This window comes from Myxine glutinosa, chromosome 5, assembly GCF_964187855.1.
Source record: "Myxine glutinosa chromosome 5, kmMyxGlut1.1, whole genome shotgun sequence".
Lineage (NCBI taxonomy): Eukaryota > Metazoa > Chordata > Myxini > Myxiniformes > Myxinidae > Myxine > Myxine glutinosa.
This window is the reverse complement of record NC_136265.1, coordinates 93,637,582-93,655,192: the sequence shown is the minus strand read 5'-3', so window position 1 is coordinate 93,655,192 and position 17,611 is coordinate 93,637,582. Positions and strand designations below refer to the sequence as shown.

The following is a 17,611-nucleotide window of genomic DNA, read 5'->3' as shown; positions in this document are numbered from 1 at the left end:
TTTGGAATGGATATCATATCAAAATATATGCCCCAGCCCATCTTCTTTACAAAAAATATAGTGAGCCTTTGTCCCCCCCGACTGGTACCGAAAAGTCAATTTTGAGCGATTGGCCCATGGACTATAAACGTTTCCTTCCCCTCTGTCCATGAATTTCCTTTCTTTCACTTATCCAATATGGGAAAAGTAATCATAATTGGCAATAATAAAAAGTATCATAACATGACTCCCACTGCCACTCCCTTGGTGAGCGGGTGTACTAATCATACTAAAATACGCAATTTGGCATATGATTGTCTGTCTGATGATTTTTTGACCGCGTTACATTCCTGATGAATGTCTGATGCAATCATTTTTTGCCAAGTACTCCCCAGCAGTGCGCAGACCCCCTTCGGCACCTGGCAATGATGTCATGCAGCGACTGGAGATGAGATAGGAAAGGAGCAGTGTACAACAAGTAGAGCTACATTCAAAGTACACTGCCCCATGAACAGGTCTCAAAGTATCCACCTCCAGTGTGTGTGTGTGTGTGTGTGTGTGTGTGTGTGTGTGATGTTTGTGTGTAAACAACCAGTTTGTCCATCAAAAACAAAATACTAAACCCATTCGCTCCTTTAACGCAAATGTTATCCCCCCCCTCCTTTCAAAACGAATGTTTCCCACTGTGGCACTGGCGAATCCTCCTGTGCCCCTCTCAAAAAAATCAGTGTGGCCATGGTTGCAAGTAGTCACTTTATTCAAGCAGGTATTCTCATGACAATACAATATATTGATGAAAATATTTTTCAATTAGAGGCATCTGTTTCACTTTTTCACTTCTTGGTAAGTCTGAGTTCAAAAGCATGACCTCCATTAAAGAGGGTTCACCATTATTGGGAAATCTTTGGTTGCAGCCAATCACGTGGCTTTGCCCACAGGATGCTGGCTTCTTGACAGAGGTTACTGATATCACTCAGTGGAGTTGTGCCAACCATCAGCATTATCATACTATAATGCAGATCTGGCCTATGTGTGTATGTACATATGTGCGGTGTACTTTGAATGTGTTACGTATTACCTCCCCAAACCCCGGTTACGGTGCACCTCAGTCTCGAGAGGGAATGCGGCAGAAAGATTTGTATTTTTGAGTGTTCTAATTAGCTATGGTAAAACCACACCAATGCACTTGTAGAACAAAACAAGTAATTGTATTAAGAACTCTCACATACACAATAATAACACTATTAAAGAAAGTACAATGAAAATATCACTCACATCAAATGAACAATACATATGATGGTACCATCATTCCCCAATGAAGCAATAAACTCACGACACCCCAACGTGAGTGGAATGTAACATTCCCCAAAGTCCGTGCACGGATCTCCATGCTGGTTGAAGCCGTGCAGAATGACGAGAACAGGCAGGTATTGGCACGATGGCGAACGAGGAGTTACGAGGTGAGAGGTCGATATGGGAATCGAGCCGATATGTAAACCAACGGCAATCAACACGATGAGGTCGATATGGAATTCCCAACGACAAAACAAGATGCACTAAGCGGACAGCCTCTTCTTCTCCGAGGACAAAATGGCGTATAGGTCTGTAATGGGGGCGCTTGATTTCTCTCCACCAATAACTCACACTTGGTGATAAAACCTGAGACGCAGGTTTAATTGCACTCGCAAGATATGACGATGTCACGGACAATCCTTTTCTCGGGAAGCCTCAACTCATTCGCGACCAATATCAAAAAAGTCCGCTCGCGGCCTCGATGCAACTTTACGGATGTATCTCCCTCATGGCCGTCTTGATCTCTGCCCAGCTCCTCTGCCTTCTCTTCCAGTTCCTTTGCCACTTTTTCCTTTTTCCTTCACAAACATTTATTTACCTTTTACTCTAGTCAACCCCCTTTCACACAAAAATCTTAACAACAATATTACCTGAAACTAAAAATCCTACAAGTATACAATAACAGCAAAGGCGGAAGTGATGGATCCATAACAAATGTAGCTCTACATATGTATGGATGTTCATCGACGAAACTCTCGGGATTTCATCAAATAAAATGAATAAATGACTATTTTTGGGAAACGACCCTGACCTACTGCAAATGACAGGGTGAAAAGGGCAGAGCATGTTTTTAGGACATGTGAGCTGACGCCGTCTGGTCCAACAGCAGTGTCAGAGTCGAGAGTTGGAAGAACTTTCTCCATCTTCTCAGGTGCAAAAGACAGAGACCAGGAGCAGTTTGATATGACAGGGAAGGATGGGTATGGTACTGGGAGTGATGGGTTGGGGATACAAGATTTGAAAGGAAACACAAAATTGAAGCATTCAGCATTCACACGGGCAGAATTGGCTGTGGGGTCATTTGAAGAGAGGGATGGAGAGGGACCATACTCCTGAGACAGACTAACAAGGAGCCATCGGGTTTTAAAGAAGAGTGACAGGTTTAAATATTCATTCTTGAGGTTGGACAGATGTTGTTTTATGGCTGTCCTAAGATTGGAACAGAATTCATTTTCACACAATGTACATTTCTAAATACTTTGCACCTCGATATCTGTGAAACCACTCCATGGAAAAAAATTGAAAGCTGGCTCATTGTAAAGTATTCCCCATTAGGAATTACATATGTTAATGATGATGCAGAGGTTCCTTCATTATGACATCATAAATCGGCAAGTAGAATGCTTGATCCGATCAGTATGAGATTAATTCAACGTGATCCAAGGCTAAATTAGTTGAGAATTATTTTTGATGATGTCATCGGAGAAGTAGTTCAGAGGCGATTTCATAGCGTAGCCCGTAGTGCAATGCCATCTGGAACAGCATTTGGCTGGCCGTTCAATATATGTCCTCAATCAAACCTGAAGATCTGGTCACATGTCTGGTTTTCCACTTGGCATATACAAGCCCGGCAACACCGTTGTTTGGCTATCGGTCTTGTTAAATTGATTTTGAGGGTGCACGAATGAGTGAATGATTTCCTCAAACTGTGTGTTTGTATGAATGTTCTCCATTGTGTATTGCCATGTATGTCTTAAGGGTGGATGGATTAATGAAACACTTTCCACAAATTGTGCATTTCTACTGGCGTTTTCCATTGTGAATTCTCATGTTATGTGTTTTAAGGTTGGAGGACCAATTAAAAGATTTTCCACAACTTGTGCATTTGTAAGGGCGTTTTCCATTGTGAATTCTCATATGTGTTTTGAGGTTGGATGAATGTTTAAAAGATTTTCCACAACTTGTGCATTTGTAAGGGCGTTCTGCATTGTGGATTGTCATGTGCCTTGTAAGGTTGGATGGCTGATTAAAAGATTTTCCACAACTTGTGCATTTGTATGGGCATTCACCACTGTGAATTCTCCTATGCCTTGTAAGGGTGGATGAATGATTAAAAGATTTTCCACAACTTGTGCATTTGTACGGGCGTTCACCACTGTGAATTATCACGTGTAATTTTCGGTAAGATGACTGAGTAAAAGATTTTCCACAAATTGAGCATTCATATGGGCGTTCTCCACTGTGAATTACCATGTGTCTTTGCAGGTGAGATGACTTGTTGAAAATTTTTCCACAAATTGAGCATTCATATGGGCATTCTCTACGGTGAATTACCATGTGTCTTTTCAGGTGAGATGACTTATTGAAAGATTTTCCACAATTTGTGCATTTGTATGGACGTTCAGCTTTCATTCCTTTGTAAGTCTTGTGAAAATTATTCTGTGCAAACATTTCTTCATTCGGTTTCTCTTGTTTGTAAAACGTCCTCTTCTTTTTTTCAGCTGGCGAGTCTTGTGGGTTTGTGTCTGCGCCGTTCATAAAAGTAGGTGCAGTCTTCCTTGTAGATTCAGTGGATTCCCCTGTAAATACAACATCACATGACCTGTAGAAAGAAATCAGATTCACATGCCCTGATAAATGCACCCAAACATGTGCATGACTGTCGAGGATTTCATATATCCTGTGAAAAGTTATGAAACCAGGCAGCATTGGTCCATTACTATGGAAACTGTTGGCCCTTCCAGGGAGAGTGAGAAAACAAAGAGCACCTGTTATAATTATCGTTTGTCCGACCTTGGCAAACATCTCCTGTAATTTAATTTCCTCTTGTTTCTTATCTTGTTATTGCATTCTCAACCTACCCTGTCTAAAAATATGAGGGTGAAACTAAGTTTTCTTCTGACCTGAAAGGCAGGTGCCTTATCTGGTTCCGTTCAAATAATCTTTGAACATACTATATAAACTATGGCAGGTCGTGTGTAGCTCAAGGAAGAGCTGTGATGGACGGCGGGTTACTGGCCTAGACCCCCTGCACCTGAAATGGCGTTACTGGCCGAAGCGCCGATTTCCTCCCATGCACGCATATCCTGATCCGCATGTCCTCTGATGCATGCCTCATCTCTTAATAAACCTCTTGTAGCTTGGTCCGAGTTGAGAGACAAGATGCCTACAGCCTGGGGAAAAGGTAAAACTCTGAAAAAAAACTTTGAAAAGACCGACTGGGCAACCCTCCCATCTACTTTCTCAAAAATCCTCTACAAGTAGTTCTGTCGCTCAACCTTTTGGGTCTCAATATCTGCCATGACATTTCCTGGGAAAACCACATTTCCAAGCTGACCTCCAAAGCCAGTCGCCAACTGGGCATCCTTCGTCGTGCAAAGTCCTTCCTTGGCACACCTGAGCTCCTCACCACACACAAGGCTTTCATCTGCAGCTCAATGGAATACTGTTCTCCCCTCTGGGCCGGTGCTCCTGCCTCACACCTAGCTCGGCTTCACGGTGTTGAAACCAAAGCTTTCAGAATCAATGGAATCTCCCACGATGAAGCTAACTCCGAGGGCCTTTCACTCACTCACCGCAGGCAGGTTGGTCTGACTCCTCTCCGGCCTTGCTCCCCCAGCTCTCTCTGTGCTCTGTCCCCCAAATATTCCAACAGGTCATACACAAGATCTGCCAGGAACCCTCTTCTGGTGAAATTGCCAAAATCAAGACTCTCTGCTCACCTTCACTCTTTCATTCCTCTTTTCTCCCGCCTCTGGCATGAACTCCTCCACTCCCTTCAATCCCACTCCTCCCTCCAGGTCTTTAAAACAGCTGTTCACCACCATCTCTTATCTTCCCCCATCCAAAACCTTGATCTCTTCCACCCCCGCTAATTCATCCCAGATACACCTTTTTGAAATTCCAACTTCTTTTCTGGAAGTCCTTGCAGTATGCATATGTTTTATACCTCTCCCACATCCCCCCCAAGCCCTCCCACAGATCTCCTGATGTCCCTGCTCTCAAATGTTGTGTTTGTGTCCTTCCCCCTCTCTCCCTATCTTGTCTACCGCTCCCCTTATTATATGTTTTATGTGTCGGTTTGACTTTAATAAGTTAATAAGTTTGTCCTTTAAGTAATAAGGCTTTAATAAGTTTACGATTAATGTTAGCTCTTTCACAAGCCTCGATGTTGTATACAAAAAAAAAAACCCCCACGACAAACTTGGCAACGAGGATTTGGGATCCGCCTGGGGGAGCAAGGGTCGGTGTCATTGCTGGGTTGTGGCAAGTCGTCCGGGCTCCGACTCGATGTTGAGAATTTTCTCTGTAACGATAAAGCACTTGCCACAATCAAGTAAAAGATTCTGCCCTGGCGTTACCTCCGGCGCGGATGAAAGGTAAACGGGACTGACACGGTACAGTGGTACACAGAGATCTGTTGAAGATAAGGGTGGGTACAAGTGGCTTGGGGCCCAATGCACTTGAGTGCTTTGCCAGGGGGATTGCCTGGGCACTCAGACGCGGGGGAGTGCTTCAATGACGCAGCTTTGAGAGACAAGCTGAGCACTCACACGCGGGAAGGTCCAACGGGAGTGTCAAAGTGAACGCATTGGAAGTGTCTCTTTATGGGTCAATAAATTTCTTGTACACTGGACGCACGCTGCACTCTGCCGGGAGGACACGAACAATGGCAACACCCAAAGGGTATTGCCATGCGCCCGTCAGTTGGGGGGGGGGGGCGGATAACGACACCCCCTTTTACATTAACGGGTTGCGGAGCAAGGGAAGATTACCCGCGAGAGGGATAACAGAGAAGGAACATCTGGAGATAGATGGGGGAAAAGTGATCATTAGAACTCGGGTATACTGTGAGTCATTCAGCTAGTAGGCTGAGGAATGTCTCCAAGAGGGTCGATCGGTAAAGGCTAGTTTGAGAGGGAGCTGTGAAAATGCGCAGGATACCACAAGATAAATGTGCAAATATGCTGCCGGCAGCATGATAAGTAATCGACCTCTTTTATGACAAGACATTAAGTCGGATCAAGCATTCAAATATTAAAAGAGAGACTTTGAAGGCCAAAGAGTTCCAGGTGAGCAGCGTTCCAGGTGAGAGGTCACGAAAGAAGATACGTGCTGCACAGAGGAAGCCCCCATGAAGTCCCCACGAAGCAGGAGAGGAGACACGAAGTCCGAGGAAGCCAATCGTGGAGACACGTCTGGGAATCAGGTACGAGACATCGATTCATGCATTTGGAAGTGTGAAAAGTTTAAGTTAACCAATAAAATGGATCTGTGTGGGATGACGTGATTTGGATCTCTGGGATATGATAAATCGTCAAAGGTCTGAGGGGTTTCAGTAGTCAGAATGTATATTAAATGGGTGTTGATTTTATTTGAAGAAAAAGAAGAACAGTTTGGTCGAATAAACATATTCTCGTGTGCTGGTTAACGCGTCCGAATATGCTAAGCGTCGGATTGAGGTTGGCCGTACGTCGGACTAAGGTCGGCTGCAGGGTGGATTGAATGAATGCATTTTGGATCACGAGGTTCCATTTATAGTGCGAGATGGTTTTCAGGAGCGAGTCGTGATCGCGCTCGGAGCGCCGGGGCGAACAGCCGTCGACTTTTGAGAAATAAATTTGGGGACCGCGCGAACAGCTTGGTTGCCATTGGCAACGCGCCATGAGCCAGTAGGGGAGCAGGGAATCGTGAAATAAATAAATGCGCGTTCGTCCGCTGTGGCCTCGGAATAAATTTGTGTGGTTAGAACTCGGATACACGATCGTGCATTGGGTTGAGATTGGTCGCGTATTCAAATTGCGATTTGAATCGCACTGTACAGAGCGCTGGGAACAGTGTATAGTGGAATTCCATCATGTAAACAGAGACAGACAGAGGTCTGCATCTGGCTTATTCATGTTAAAATAATGACATTTGGGAGGGGCAGGGAGACGCAAGGGGCGTGTGTGCGTATGCCGCGTTTTAGTGCACCTGACAATGGCTTCAATAAGTCTCATGGAGAAACGTGGGGGCGAGGCAGCGTGGATGCCCAGTCACCCTCCGGAGCCGTTGTTTATCCAGCGTGCGTATGTAATATGTAAATAGGCTGCAGGAACGTACGTACCAAGGTGCTTTGTGGGGTACTATTTCAAAGCACGGCAACTTGAGTTTCAGACTGTGTGGGAGGTTGAAGTCGCTTGAAGCATGCATGTGAAAGGACAAGGCTTGGGGCCAGTGGGTGCCCAGGTGCATTGTGGGATGCCTTGAGCAGCTCGAAGCCTGTGTTGCATTAAATTGTATATTGGTTTCAGTGTTAAGGGTTGTACTGTTTGAATTCATACCAAAATGTGTCGTGTTGCATATGAAACCGAGTTTACACGAGAACCGCCAGCCTCACCCACCTACCTAATACCTCCGACAGTGGGTCATTTTGACCACTGATGAAAAAGGCTGGTCATGATATGAAGTAAATCAAGAAATCAATTGTTAAACATGTTTATTGCTTGTAATGATTACATGAGTTGAAACACAAACTCTTTGCACATCACACAACTGCCCACCATTTTGTTTTTACAGCTGATGGCAAGCCATGCACTTTTTAACCACTTGTCCAGTGCACTTGCCACATATGAGCTTGTTGCACATTGCACAGGTGTCCACCGTTTTGTTTTTGCAATTGGTGACTTGGCATTGTTTCCGCATGCACTTTGCTGGAGGTCCCTCCTCCAAGCGACAACTGCTGTCGTTCCCGGGGTGATGACTGATAAGTACTCCTTTTGGAGCTCATCAACAAGTTCTGCAATGAAGTCTTGGTGGCTGATGTGTTTCCCAGTCACCGACATGAACAGTACCCACACATTTATGACAGCCAGGTCCAGAATGTTGTAACACATGAACTGGCCATCTGCGAGATCCTGCCTTGACAGAGTACTTCCTGGACATCTGATCAACAATATTCACTCCATACTTTGTTGAATTATAGAAAGCAACAGTCACAGGAAGCTTCTTGGGGTTATCTTTCACACCGACAGTCGGGTGCAGGGAACTGAGCAACAAAACATTCTTATTTCTCTTACCCTGGCAAATAGTTAGGTGCGTGTGACCATTCTTCATCACAGTAGTCGTGTATAGCTGTGCCGTTGAGTTCTTCACCGAGGAGGTGACTTCTCTCCGTACACGATTCATTGTGCCCACTATGCTTGTGCTCTTTTATGTCAGTTTCTCTGCCAACTTTAGGGAGGTGAAAAAGTTGTCTGTGGTAACATTTCTTCCCTAAGTCAAATAAGGATCCAAAAGACGAAGCACCACACTTTCAGCCAACGTCTGGTCTGCAGCACGGTGTTCATTGTTGCCCAGGTATGGAAACCCATTCAGCAGATACTTTGAGATGAAATCCCATCGAAACATGCATTGATAATAACTTATCTCAAATTACATTCATCAATGCTGAACCCATGTGTTTCATGCAATACATTTCCTTAGCGGGCAAATTGACCGCAGTGGCGGTTTTAGGTATAATTGTCTGTATATCTCAAATGTGGTTGAGGTCAGGAAGGCAATATTTTATATGAATATTCAACTCCCAGAATCAAGAATAGTCAAGAAAAATCAAAACTGTGAACAAAAAAATTACACTCATAGTCAGCTACCAAACATGTGCTTGCGGTCAGATTGACCGCTCCAGAGGTTCTTGTGTTAAAGTGTTACTGAAACGGAGGTTGTAAGATTTCAATGCAATTTTCAAATTGCAGACCTGGACATCTCCCCTTCCTGTTCAGGCTGGAGTTCCTCAAGGCAGTGTTCTGGGTCCTGTGCTTTTCTGGTCTTCATTGATTAATTATCTCTCCAACTCTCTGGAAAATCCTCTCTATCTTTTGCTGACGACTCCACTCTCTGCCGCTCCATACCTCGTCCCTCAGATTGGCAGTCTGTGGCCGACTCACTCTCTGCAGACCTGGACAAAATCAGACTGGTCAAACAAGTGGAACACGTCTTTCAATCCTGACAAATCTCACACTCTTACAATGTCTCTCCGAAAAGACCGACTGGACAACCCTCCCATCTACTTTCTCAACAATCCTCTCCAAGAAGTTCTGTCACTCAGGCTTTTGGGTCTCACTATCTGCCATTATCTTTCCTGGGCAAACCACATTTCCAAGCTGGCCTCCAAAGTGAGTCGCCGACTGGGCATCCTCCGTCGTGCAAAGTCCTTTCTGGGCACTTCTGAGCTCATCACCAAATACAAAGCATTTATCCGCAGCTCAATGGAATACTGCTCTCCCCTTTGGGCTGGTGCTCCTGCCTCACACCGAGCTCGGCTTCACGTGGTTGAAACCAAAGCATTCAGAATCATTGGAATCTCCCGCAATGAAGCCGCTTCTGAGAATCTCTTTCTCACCACAGGCAGGTAGGTGGTCTTTCTGTCTTCTACCGACTCCTCCCCAGCCTTGATCCCCCTGTTCTGTCCCCCAAATATTCCTGCAGGATGCACAAGATCTGCCAGCAACCCTCTTCTGGTGAAACTGCCAAAATCAAGACTCTCTGCTCACCTTCACTCTTTCATTCCTCTTTTCTCCCTCCTCTGGAACAAACTCCCACACTCTCTTCAATCCTTCTCCTCCCTCCAGGTCTTTAAAACAGCTGTTCACTACCATCTCTTGTCTTCCCCCATCCAAAACCTTGATCTTTTCTACCCCCGTGAAAACATCCCAAATCCACCTCTTTAAATCCCCAACTTCTTTCCTGAAATTCCTAGCAGTGTTCATTTGCTTTATACCGTGTACCCTTCCCTCCTCCCCAGACCTCCCCCTTCCACACATCTACCGACATCCTTTTTCTCCACTGTTGTTGTGCTTGTGTGCTTCCCTCTCCCTCCCCCTCTTGTCTCCCGCTCCCTTCATTATATGTTTTATGTGTCTGTGCATGTTTTCATGTTCAATGTGTTGGCTCTTACACGAGCCTCGATTCTGGACACAAAAAACCCCCCAAAAAACAAACAAAACAAAAACAAACACAGAACAAACCAAGCAAGCTGCTTGCTAATGGAACACACCAAGCAAGCTACTTGCTGAAGGAACACACCGAGCAAGCTGCTTGCTAACGGGACACAATAAGCAAGCTGCATGTTAACAGTACACACCGAGCAAACTGTTTGCTTATTGGTACATTTGTGAAGAAAGTCAAACTTGACTATTTTCAGGCATTTCGATTGACACCTTTGATGTGGAACTTCACGAATAATGAATGCCAAACAATCCCATGTTGTGACAAAAATGGGATAAACAAATAAATAAATGAAACGCATGACACCATCTTTCCCGTTCCGTTCGGTCTGTTCAATGAGCTAATTTGTGAACCAGTGATGGGAGTTTAACCAACCTTGGAATAAGTATACATGATGAGGCAAAGATGAACTGATTAGATTGATACATCAAAGGTAAGAGGTCATGTCAAGTAAAAATGTGACACCAGAAAACAGCTGAAGGGATTTGAATCAAACTTGGTATGAGTACTTGCAATGATGTAATAACGTGGTTGGAGGGTAAATCGGTCGACAACGTGATGGGGAAGAGTTCCGTTGTAGTTTTCTCTCTGTTACCTTATTTTTCCACGAGCCAAGATTACACATAAACATGTAAAATAAATCAATAAAAACTGTGCAATTAAAGCTCAATCAGAATCGACGATAATACAAATTGAGGAGAAGAGGATACAAGATACATTGCATAAAATATTTGAACAAATGATGAAGGGGCTAATGGATGTATGAGAAATACATTTACCATCGTGGTTATTTCTTAAAGCAATTAAATCATAATGTCAGGTTTTTTTTTTTTCTTAACACCAGAGTTCATCATCAAACTGATCAAATCAAAATGTATAGACATTGACAGAAACCTTCATGAGGATGGTTCTTGAAGAAAGAAGCTTCAGCGTCATTTGGTTCGGGTCGATCCAGGTGGACATCAATGTCATACTCAGTTTTCACTTCCACTTTCACAAAAAAATCTGCAAATAGTAACTTTTATTAAATGCAGGCATCTTGTGTCACATGCTTAGCTGGTGCCATCTACCATATAAAGCACAATGTCAGTTTGTGTGTTTATACAGATGTCCTCCTTCGTAAGAGTAGGTTTTAAAGGCCAATCTAATGTGTTCACTGCTGTCTATTTTGAGGAAAAAACAAACTCGAAAAACATTTTCAATAAAAGAGTAATTATGTCTCTTCCGTTGGAATTGTCGGCGATGGCTTGCAAACCAAGTCTCAATGGTGGTGCACAGAAGCGTTGTTTTTTAAAATAACACTAAATACAATGCACAGGAAGTTGTTAGGTTGCCCCTGTAATCCGAAATCCAAAAATCGAAGCCGAGTGATTATGCGGACTACCTTCTTGTATACACGTGTCAAGTTTCAGAACAATCAGCTGGGTGATAATGGAGGAGTAGAAAAATAGCAAAAAGTAAACGGACAGACATCCGGATATCACGCCTCATTTTGTAAGTTAATCTCTTCGATAATCGAGATGAGATGACCTAAAATAGCTCGATGAATATTGTTTCAAAAATCGTTGATTTGAGGTCTTCCTTGAAGAGAGAAAATAAAACATTCCCCAATGTGAATAGCGTAGTATCAAAACATTTTGGAATCAAAACAAACGTTCTGTACAAACTGCCTTAATGTTACGAGATGCTTCCTGCGAGATGACAACTTCAGTGTGAATTTCAACATCACATAAAATCACAACCAACAAAATTAACAAGGCAAGAAAAATGTAGACAAAGGAAAATAGAGAAGATTTTCTCCCCAACCTGGATTTTTTTTTGGCAAATCACATACAATTGCGATCTAACTTGCAACGAGTTGATGTTGTAGTCTCGAAAGTCAACACTCATTGAAAACTAAATGACAGAGTGTGGCAGGTTAACAGATTGACAAATGCAGAGAATGAAATGAAGCAGCCAAAGCTAAGACATGTGGACATATGATAAGTGGAGTGGAAAGGACCAAAATAGTCAGAAGGTGGAGAAAAGCTCAGGAGTGGTTTTAACCGCCACCCTGGTTTTTTTGCATGCATTTAATTCATCATGTGTGCACCATCCCAATAATTTAAAAAATTCCTCCTCCATCCTGCATCAGCAGCAAAGCCGGACTTCCAACAATGCTACAAACCAAGAGCCAAGTGTTACACACAAAATGAAGATTGAAGACAACCTGGGTACCTCCACAGAACAGCATTCCATCTTAGCTAGTGGTTCCCAAAGTGCAGTCCATGGAACCCAGGGATTCGTGGAGGGATTTTCAGCAACAACAACAACAGGCATTTTAAGGCCATATTCCCTGTCAGAGCAGGGGTTTGCCTTGCGGTCCCCATGACAATCTTCTCCATTTTGCCCTATTTTCTGCATCTCCCCTTGTTAACCCCCGAGCCCGCATTTCTTCTTCCACCACCTTCAGCCAAGTCTTTCTCGGTCTTCCCCGTCCTCCACTTCCTTCTGCATTAATTTCCCTCACTCTTCTCAACCAGTCACTTTCATCCTTCCTCAACACAGGACCAAACCATCTCAACCTGTTTCTCTTCACAGCATCCATCACAGGCTCTATCCCCATCATCTTTCGCAATTCATCATTTGGCTTCCTCTCTCTCAACGACACTCCACACATCCACCGAACCATTCGCATTTCCACCCTTTCCAGCCTTCGTTGCTGCTCTACATTCATTACCCATGTCTCGCTCCCATAAATCATAACGCTTCTCACACATGCAGCATACACCTTTCCCTTCAGCTTCAACGACACTACCCTCATCAGCACGCCACTCTGTTCCCAAAACTTCTTCCATGCACATTTCACTCAAGCAACCATTGCCGAATCTGATCCACCTTCTCCATTCAGCATGTCTCCAAGGTAGCAAAATGTTTTCACACCTTCCAGCTTCATGCCGTCCCCAAGATCCAACTCAACATTTCCTCCATCTGCAGCTCCCTCTGTGCATACCTTACACTTGAATGTAGCTGACACACTGGTTAAGGGTCATCTGAGAGGGTCATCAGACCACTACATTATTGATGACCCCACTCTGCATACATTGTACATTGAATGGAGTTCACTCCGACACCCTTCCTGCACACAGCACACAGACACTTCCCAGTTCTTTCCACCTCACCACATGCTTTACCACTTGCCATCACCTTCGTTTTTCCGATATTAACCTTCAGACCTTTTGTCTCCATACATTCCTTCCACTTGTTCATTTTCTCCTTCAGTCCATCCATACTTTCTGCAATCAACACCAGATCTTCTGAATACAACAACTCCCAAGGTAAACCCTCCTTTACATTCCGAGCCAGCACCTCCATCACAGCTATGAATAGTAGTGGACTTAGTACTGACCCCTGATGCACTCACTCCCAGCTTCACCTCAAACTCACCACTGTTCCTGTCCTTCGTCCTTGAAGCTGTGCACACTCTTTTGTACATTGCCATCACTACTCTGATCAACCATTCCTCCACTCCTAACTTCCTCAATGCCCATGTCACTACTTCACGTGAACCCTATAGATCAAATGCTTTCTCCAGATCAACAAACCCAAGAAACAACTTCTTCCTTTTCTCCATGTACTTCTCCTGCAACTGCCTCACAATAAAAAGTGCGTCTGTCGTTCCTCTTCCTGGCATAAATCCAAACTGCTTTTCGTCGATCTTCACCTTCTTCCTCATCCTCCTCTCCAACACCCTTTCCAATACCTTCAGTCCATGCTACAATAACTTTATCGCTTGATACGAGCCACAGTCCAGAGGGTCACCTTTCCCCTTGTATAGAGGGACAAGGGTTCTCAGTTCCCAATCCACTGGAATGCGGCCTTCTTTCACCGCCAGATTACAGATCTCTGTCATTCTCTTCACACCCCAACTTCCCGCTGCCTTCAACATATCTTCCACAACTTCCGTCGGCCCTCCCGCTTTTCTTCTCTTCATTGATTTTATCACTTCCTCAACTTCCTTCTCAATTATCTTCTCTGCCGGTCCTAAAACTGGGTTACTCTCTATGTTGCCATCCCATTCATTATCTGCATTCAACAGCATTTCCATATATCTCTTCAATCTTCCTTTAATTCCATCTGGGTCCACAACGATTTGTCCTAACTCATCCTTCAAGCAACTCACCCCCATCACATCACACCTATTTTGCTATCTGCTTTGCAATCCTGAATACCGCTCTCTGACCCTCTTCTGAATCCAAGCGTGCTCCGAACATTTTCCAACATGCCTCCTGTGCCTTTGCTACCTCTTTCTTTGCAGCCTTTTGGCTGCCTTATAACTTTCATGCTCTGCTTTTTCTGCTCCCGTACCCTTTGCCTTCTGCCACTCCTTGAACTTCTTCCTCTTCCCGTCAATCCTCTTTCCAACTTCATCATCCCACCACCATGTTTCCGAGTGCCTCGGTGGTCCTTTTGTCCATCCACATACCTCACCAATGGCTCCCAACAGACTATCGTTCATTGACTTCCAACCATTTTCATGCTCAACCACATCATCCTCTACCATACTCTACCACACTCAGCCTCTCTTTTAATGGCTCCCTCACCGTCACCTCTTTCAACCTCCACACCTTCATTCTCGGGTGGTACTTCACCCGCCGAGCTCTCCTCGCAGACAACCAAGTGGTGCTGTGAAACAGCCTCCTCCCCCGGGATCACCTTTGTGTCCCAGAGGTACCCCCTATCTCGCTTACACACCATCAGGTGATCAAGGGTTGTCGTCGACCCACCTGACGTGTATGTAATAAGCTTACTCTCCTCTTTCTGTAACCGAGTATTCCAAATCAACAAACTCCAAAATCCTTACACCTCCTCCATTCTTCACACTATATCCATAACCCCCATGAACTCCCTCAAAACAGTCTATACTCCTTCCCACATGTCCATTTAGGTCTCCCCCTACCACAACAACTTCCTCATCTTTCACGTTTTCCATCAGCTTCTCTATCGCACACCACAACTTGTCCTTCTCTTCATCGCTCCGACCGACCTGGGGAGCATATCCCGAGATGACGTTCACCAAGAGCTCTCCAATCATCATTTTCACCATCATCAACCTTTCACTCACTCTAATCACACTCATCACACTGTCGACAAACTCCTCAGAAAACAGGACACCAACATCATGCATGCCACCACAACACCATGCATGCAAACAGGACACCATTTTCAGCGATCTACAAAAAAAGTATGAAGGAAAAAGTATGATCAAACAATTATTATAATACAGCTCTTTTTATGTCAACCAGTGATAACAGGGTGATCGCAGAGACTTCCAGATGCCCAAATAATGCACAGTTAAAGTCTCCCAGGTCTCAGCATTGTCTGGGTTGTCATGCCTCTTACTGGATGGGGTCGAGACAGGCTCTTGAGTGATCGACAACTGTGATTGGCTCTTGATGGCATCATTACACCACACCCTGGGTGAATAACTGTTGATCATTCACCAGCAGCTGAAGGGCCATGGCTTGGTAACAGTAACTCGCCTGCTCCGCAGATGAAAGATGTCTTTCCTTGTAGTTTGCACAAAAATTCTTACAAAGTGCATTTCTAATGTGTGCTTGCAATATATTTTTAGCCGCGGCGCAGACGCTGCTCATAGAGTGCCCTCTGCTGTTGTTGTTCTTCTTCTTCTTGTTCTTCTTGTTCTTGCAGAGAAGACAAAACCTCAAAGCTCCACCCATTCTGGGAACCATAGCTCCACCCATTCTGGGAGAGCCTTCATATAAACAAATATCCACCATTTTATTAACTCGCATAGCTTTGAGGCCAGTTTTGTAGGCCCATAGTGTCTTCCTCTCTCACACAGTTTTATTTCAAATCAAATTCGATATATCATTTCATTTTTCACAGTCGCTAACATAGTTTTAGACTCGGTTGAAAAAAAACGGGAAGAAAATCCGATGAAAGTTGCCCTTTATAGAACGAAATGAATTCTCAAAGGCCTGTAACTTCAAGTCCATTGAGATTTTTTTTTTTTTTTAATCGCGGCATGGTCAGTCATACACCGCCTGAAATAACAGACGGGAAAATGCCGAGATATATTAAAAATTCGTCCATTTGATGACAATCGTCACGATGAAATATTTAATTTATACGTCGTCACAATAATGTGGAGAGGAGCATAGCTTCGTTCACATGTCGCCACACACGGGAAATTGCCGAGATTTATATATTTTAAATCGCGGCATGGTCAGTCATACACCGCCTGAAATAGCAGACGGGAAAATGCCGAGATATATTAAAAATTCGTCGCCACACACGGGAAATCGCCGAGATATATTTTCACTTTGCACAAAAATAACATCAAGTAATCGAATCAATAGGAATGTCCTGTGCCTATAACATCGACGTTATAGGCAACGCTGCATCTAGGCATTGTGTAACATCGACGCGGCTTTTGATTTAATTAAAACTTTTTGTACTTGTTATTGTTATAAATACTGAAATATCGATGAGAATGTGTTTTCTAATGGGAAAAAAGAGATTGAGACACCAAAATAATGTCAAAACTTGCATGAAGCTGAGATAGGTGTGAGGCAGGACCAGCCCAGAGGGGAGAGCAATGCTCCATCAAGCGGTGGTTGAAAGCTTTCTAAGTGGTGTAGCTCAGTAGTGCCAAGGAAGGACTTCGCATGCTGGAGGATGCCCAGTCTGCAGCTGGCTTTGGAGGCCGGCTTGGAAATGTGGCTTTCACAGGAAAGATCATGGCATATAGTGAGACCCAAAAGTTTGAGTGACAGAACTTCTTCAATTTCCAGGCGGTTTTTTCGGAGAGACATAGTGAGTATCAGATTTGTCAGGATTGAGACATGTTCCACGTGTTTGACCAGTTTGTGATTTTATCCAGGTCTGCAGAGAGTGAAGAGGCTGCCCGTCGATGTGAGGGATGAGAGATGGTACAGCAGAGGATGGAGTCATCAGTAAAAAGATAGAGGGTTTTCCAGAGAGTGGGAGAGATCAATGATGAAGATTAGAAAAAGCAAAGACCACTGCCTTGAAGAATTCCAGCCTGGACAGGAAGATTAGATGAGAGAGTTCCATTGAGAGCCACGAGTTGACGATGACAGGAGAGGAAGTCCACGAGCCATGAGTAGTGATTGCCTTGGAGAGGGATAAGAAGAGAGTTTGGTCAACTGTGTAGGATGCCAGACTGGATGGAAAGCTCAATATATGTGAAGGGAGACGGCTCTGATCTGTCTGGAGGGGGGGAGGGAGGGAGGGAGGGAGGGAGGGGGTTGCTCCCCAAAATAGGTATTTGCTTTAATCTCAGAAACTAACACATACAATTACGATGAAGTTTGACCACAACGTTCCA

General features: G+C 44.2%; 2 protein-coding genes across 9 annotated transcripts in view; both read right to left on the bottom strand.

Moving 5' to 3' along the window:
- Positions 1 to 17,611, bottom strand: part of LOC137427351 (uncharacterized) — a 137,251-nt gene that overhangs the window by 51,515 nt on the left and 68,125 nt on the right. For all 8 annotated transcript variants that reach the window (XM_078777136.1, XM_078777132.1, XM_078777137.1 and 5 more), the window contains one exon: positions 11,152 to 11,262. In XM_078777136.1, coding sequence (XP_078633262.1) covers positions 11,152 to 11,262 — 111 coding nt within the window. The remainder of the gene's footprint in view (positions 1 to 11,151; positions 11,263 to 17,611) is intronic.
- LOC137427343 (uncharacterized) lies at positions 719 to 11,245 on the bottom strand. Its single transcript, XM_078777153.1, has 2 exons — positions 11,152 to 11,245; positions 719 to 3,851 (listed from the first exon to the last, which is right to left on the bottom strand). The coding sequence occupies exon 2, from the start codon at positions 3,808 to 3,810 to the stop codon at positions 3,073 to 3,075; it is 738 nt and encodes a 245-aa protein (XP_078633279.1). The 5' UTR covers positions 3,811 to 3,851; positions 11,152 to 11,245; the 3' UTR covers positions 719 to 3,072.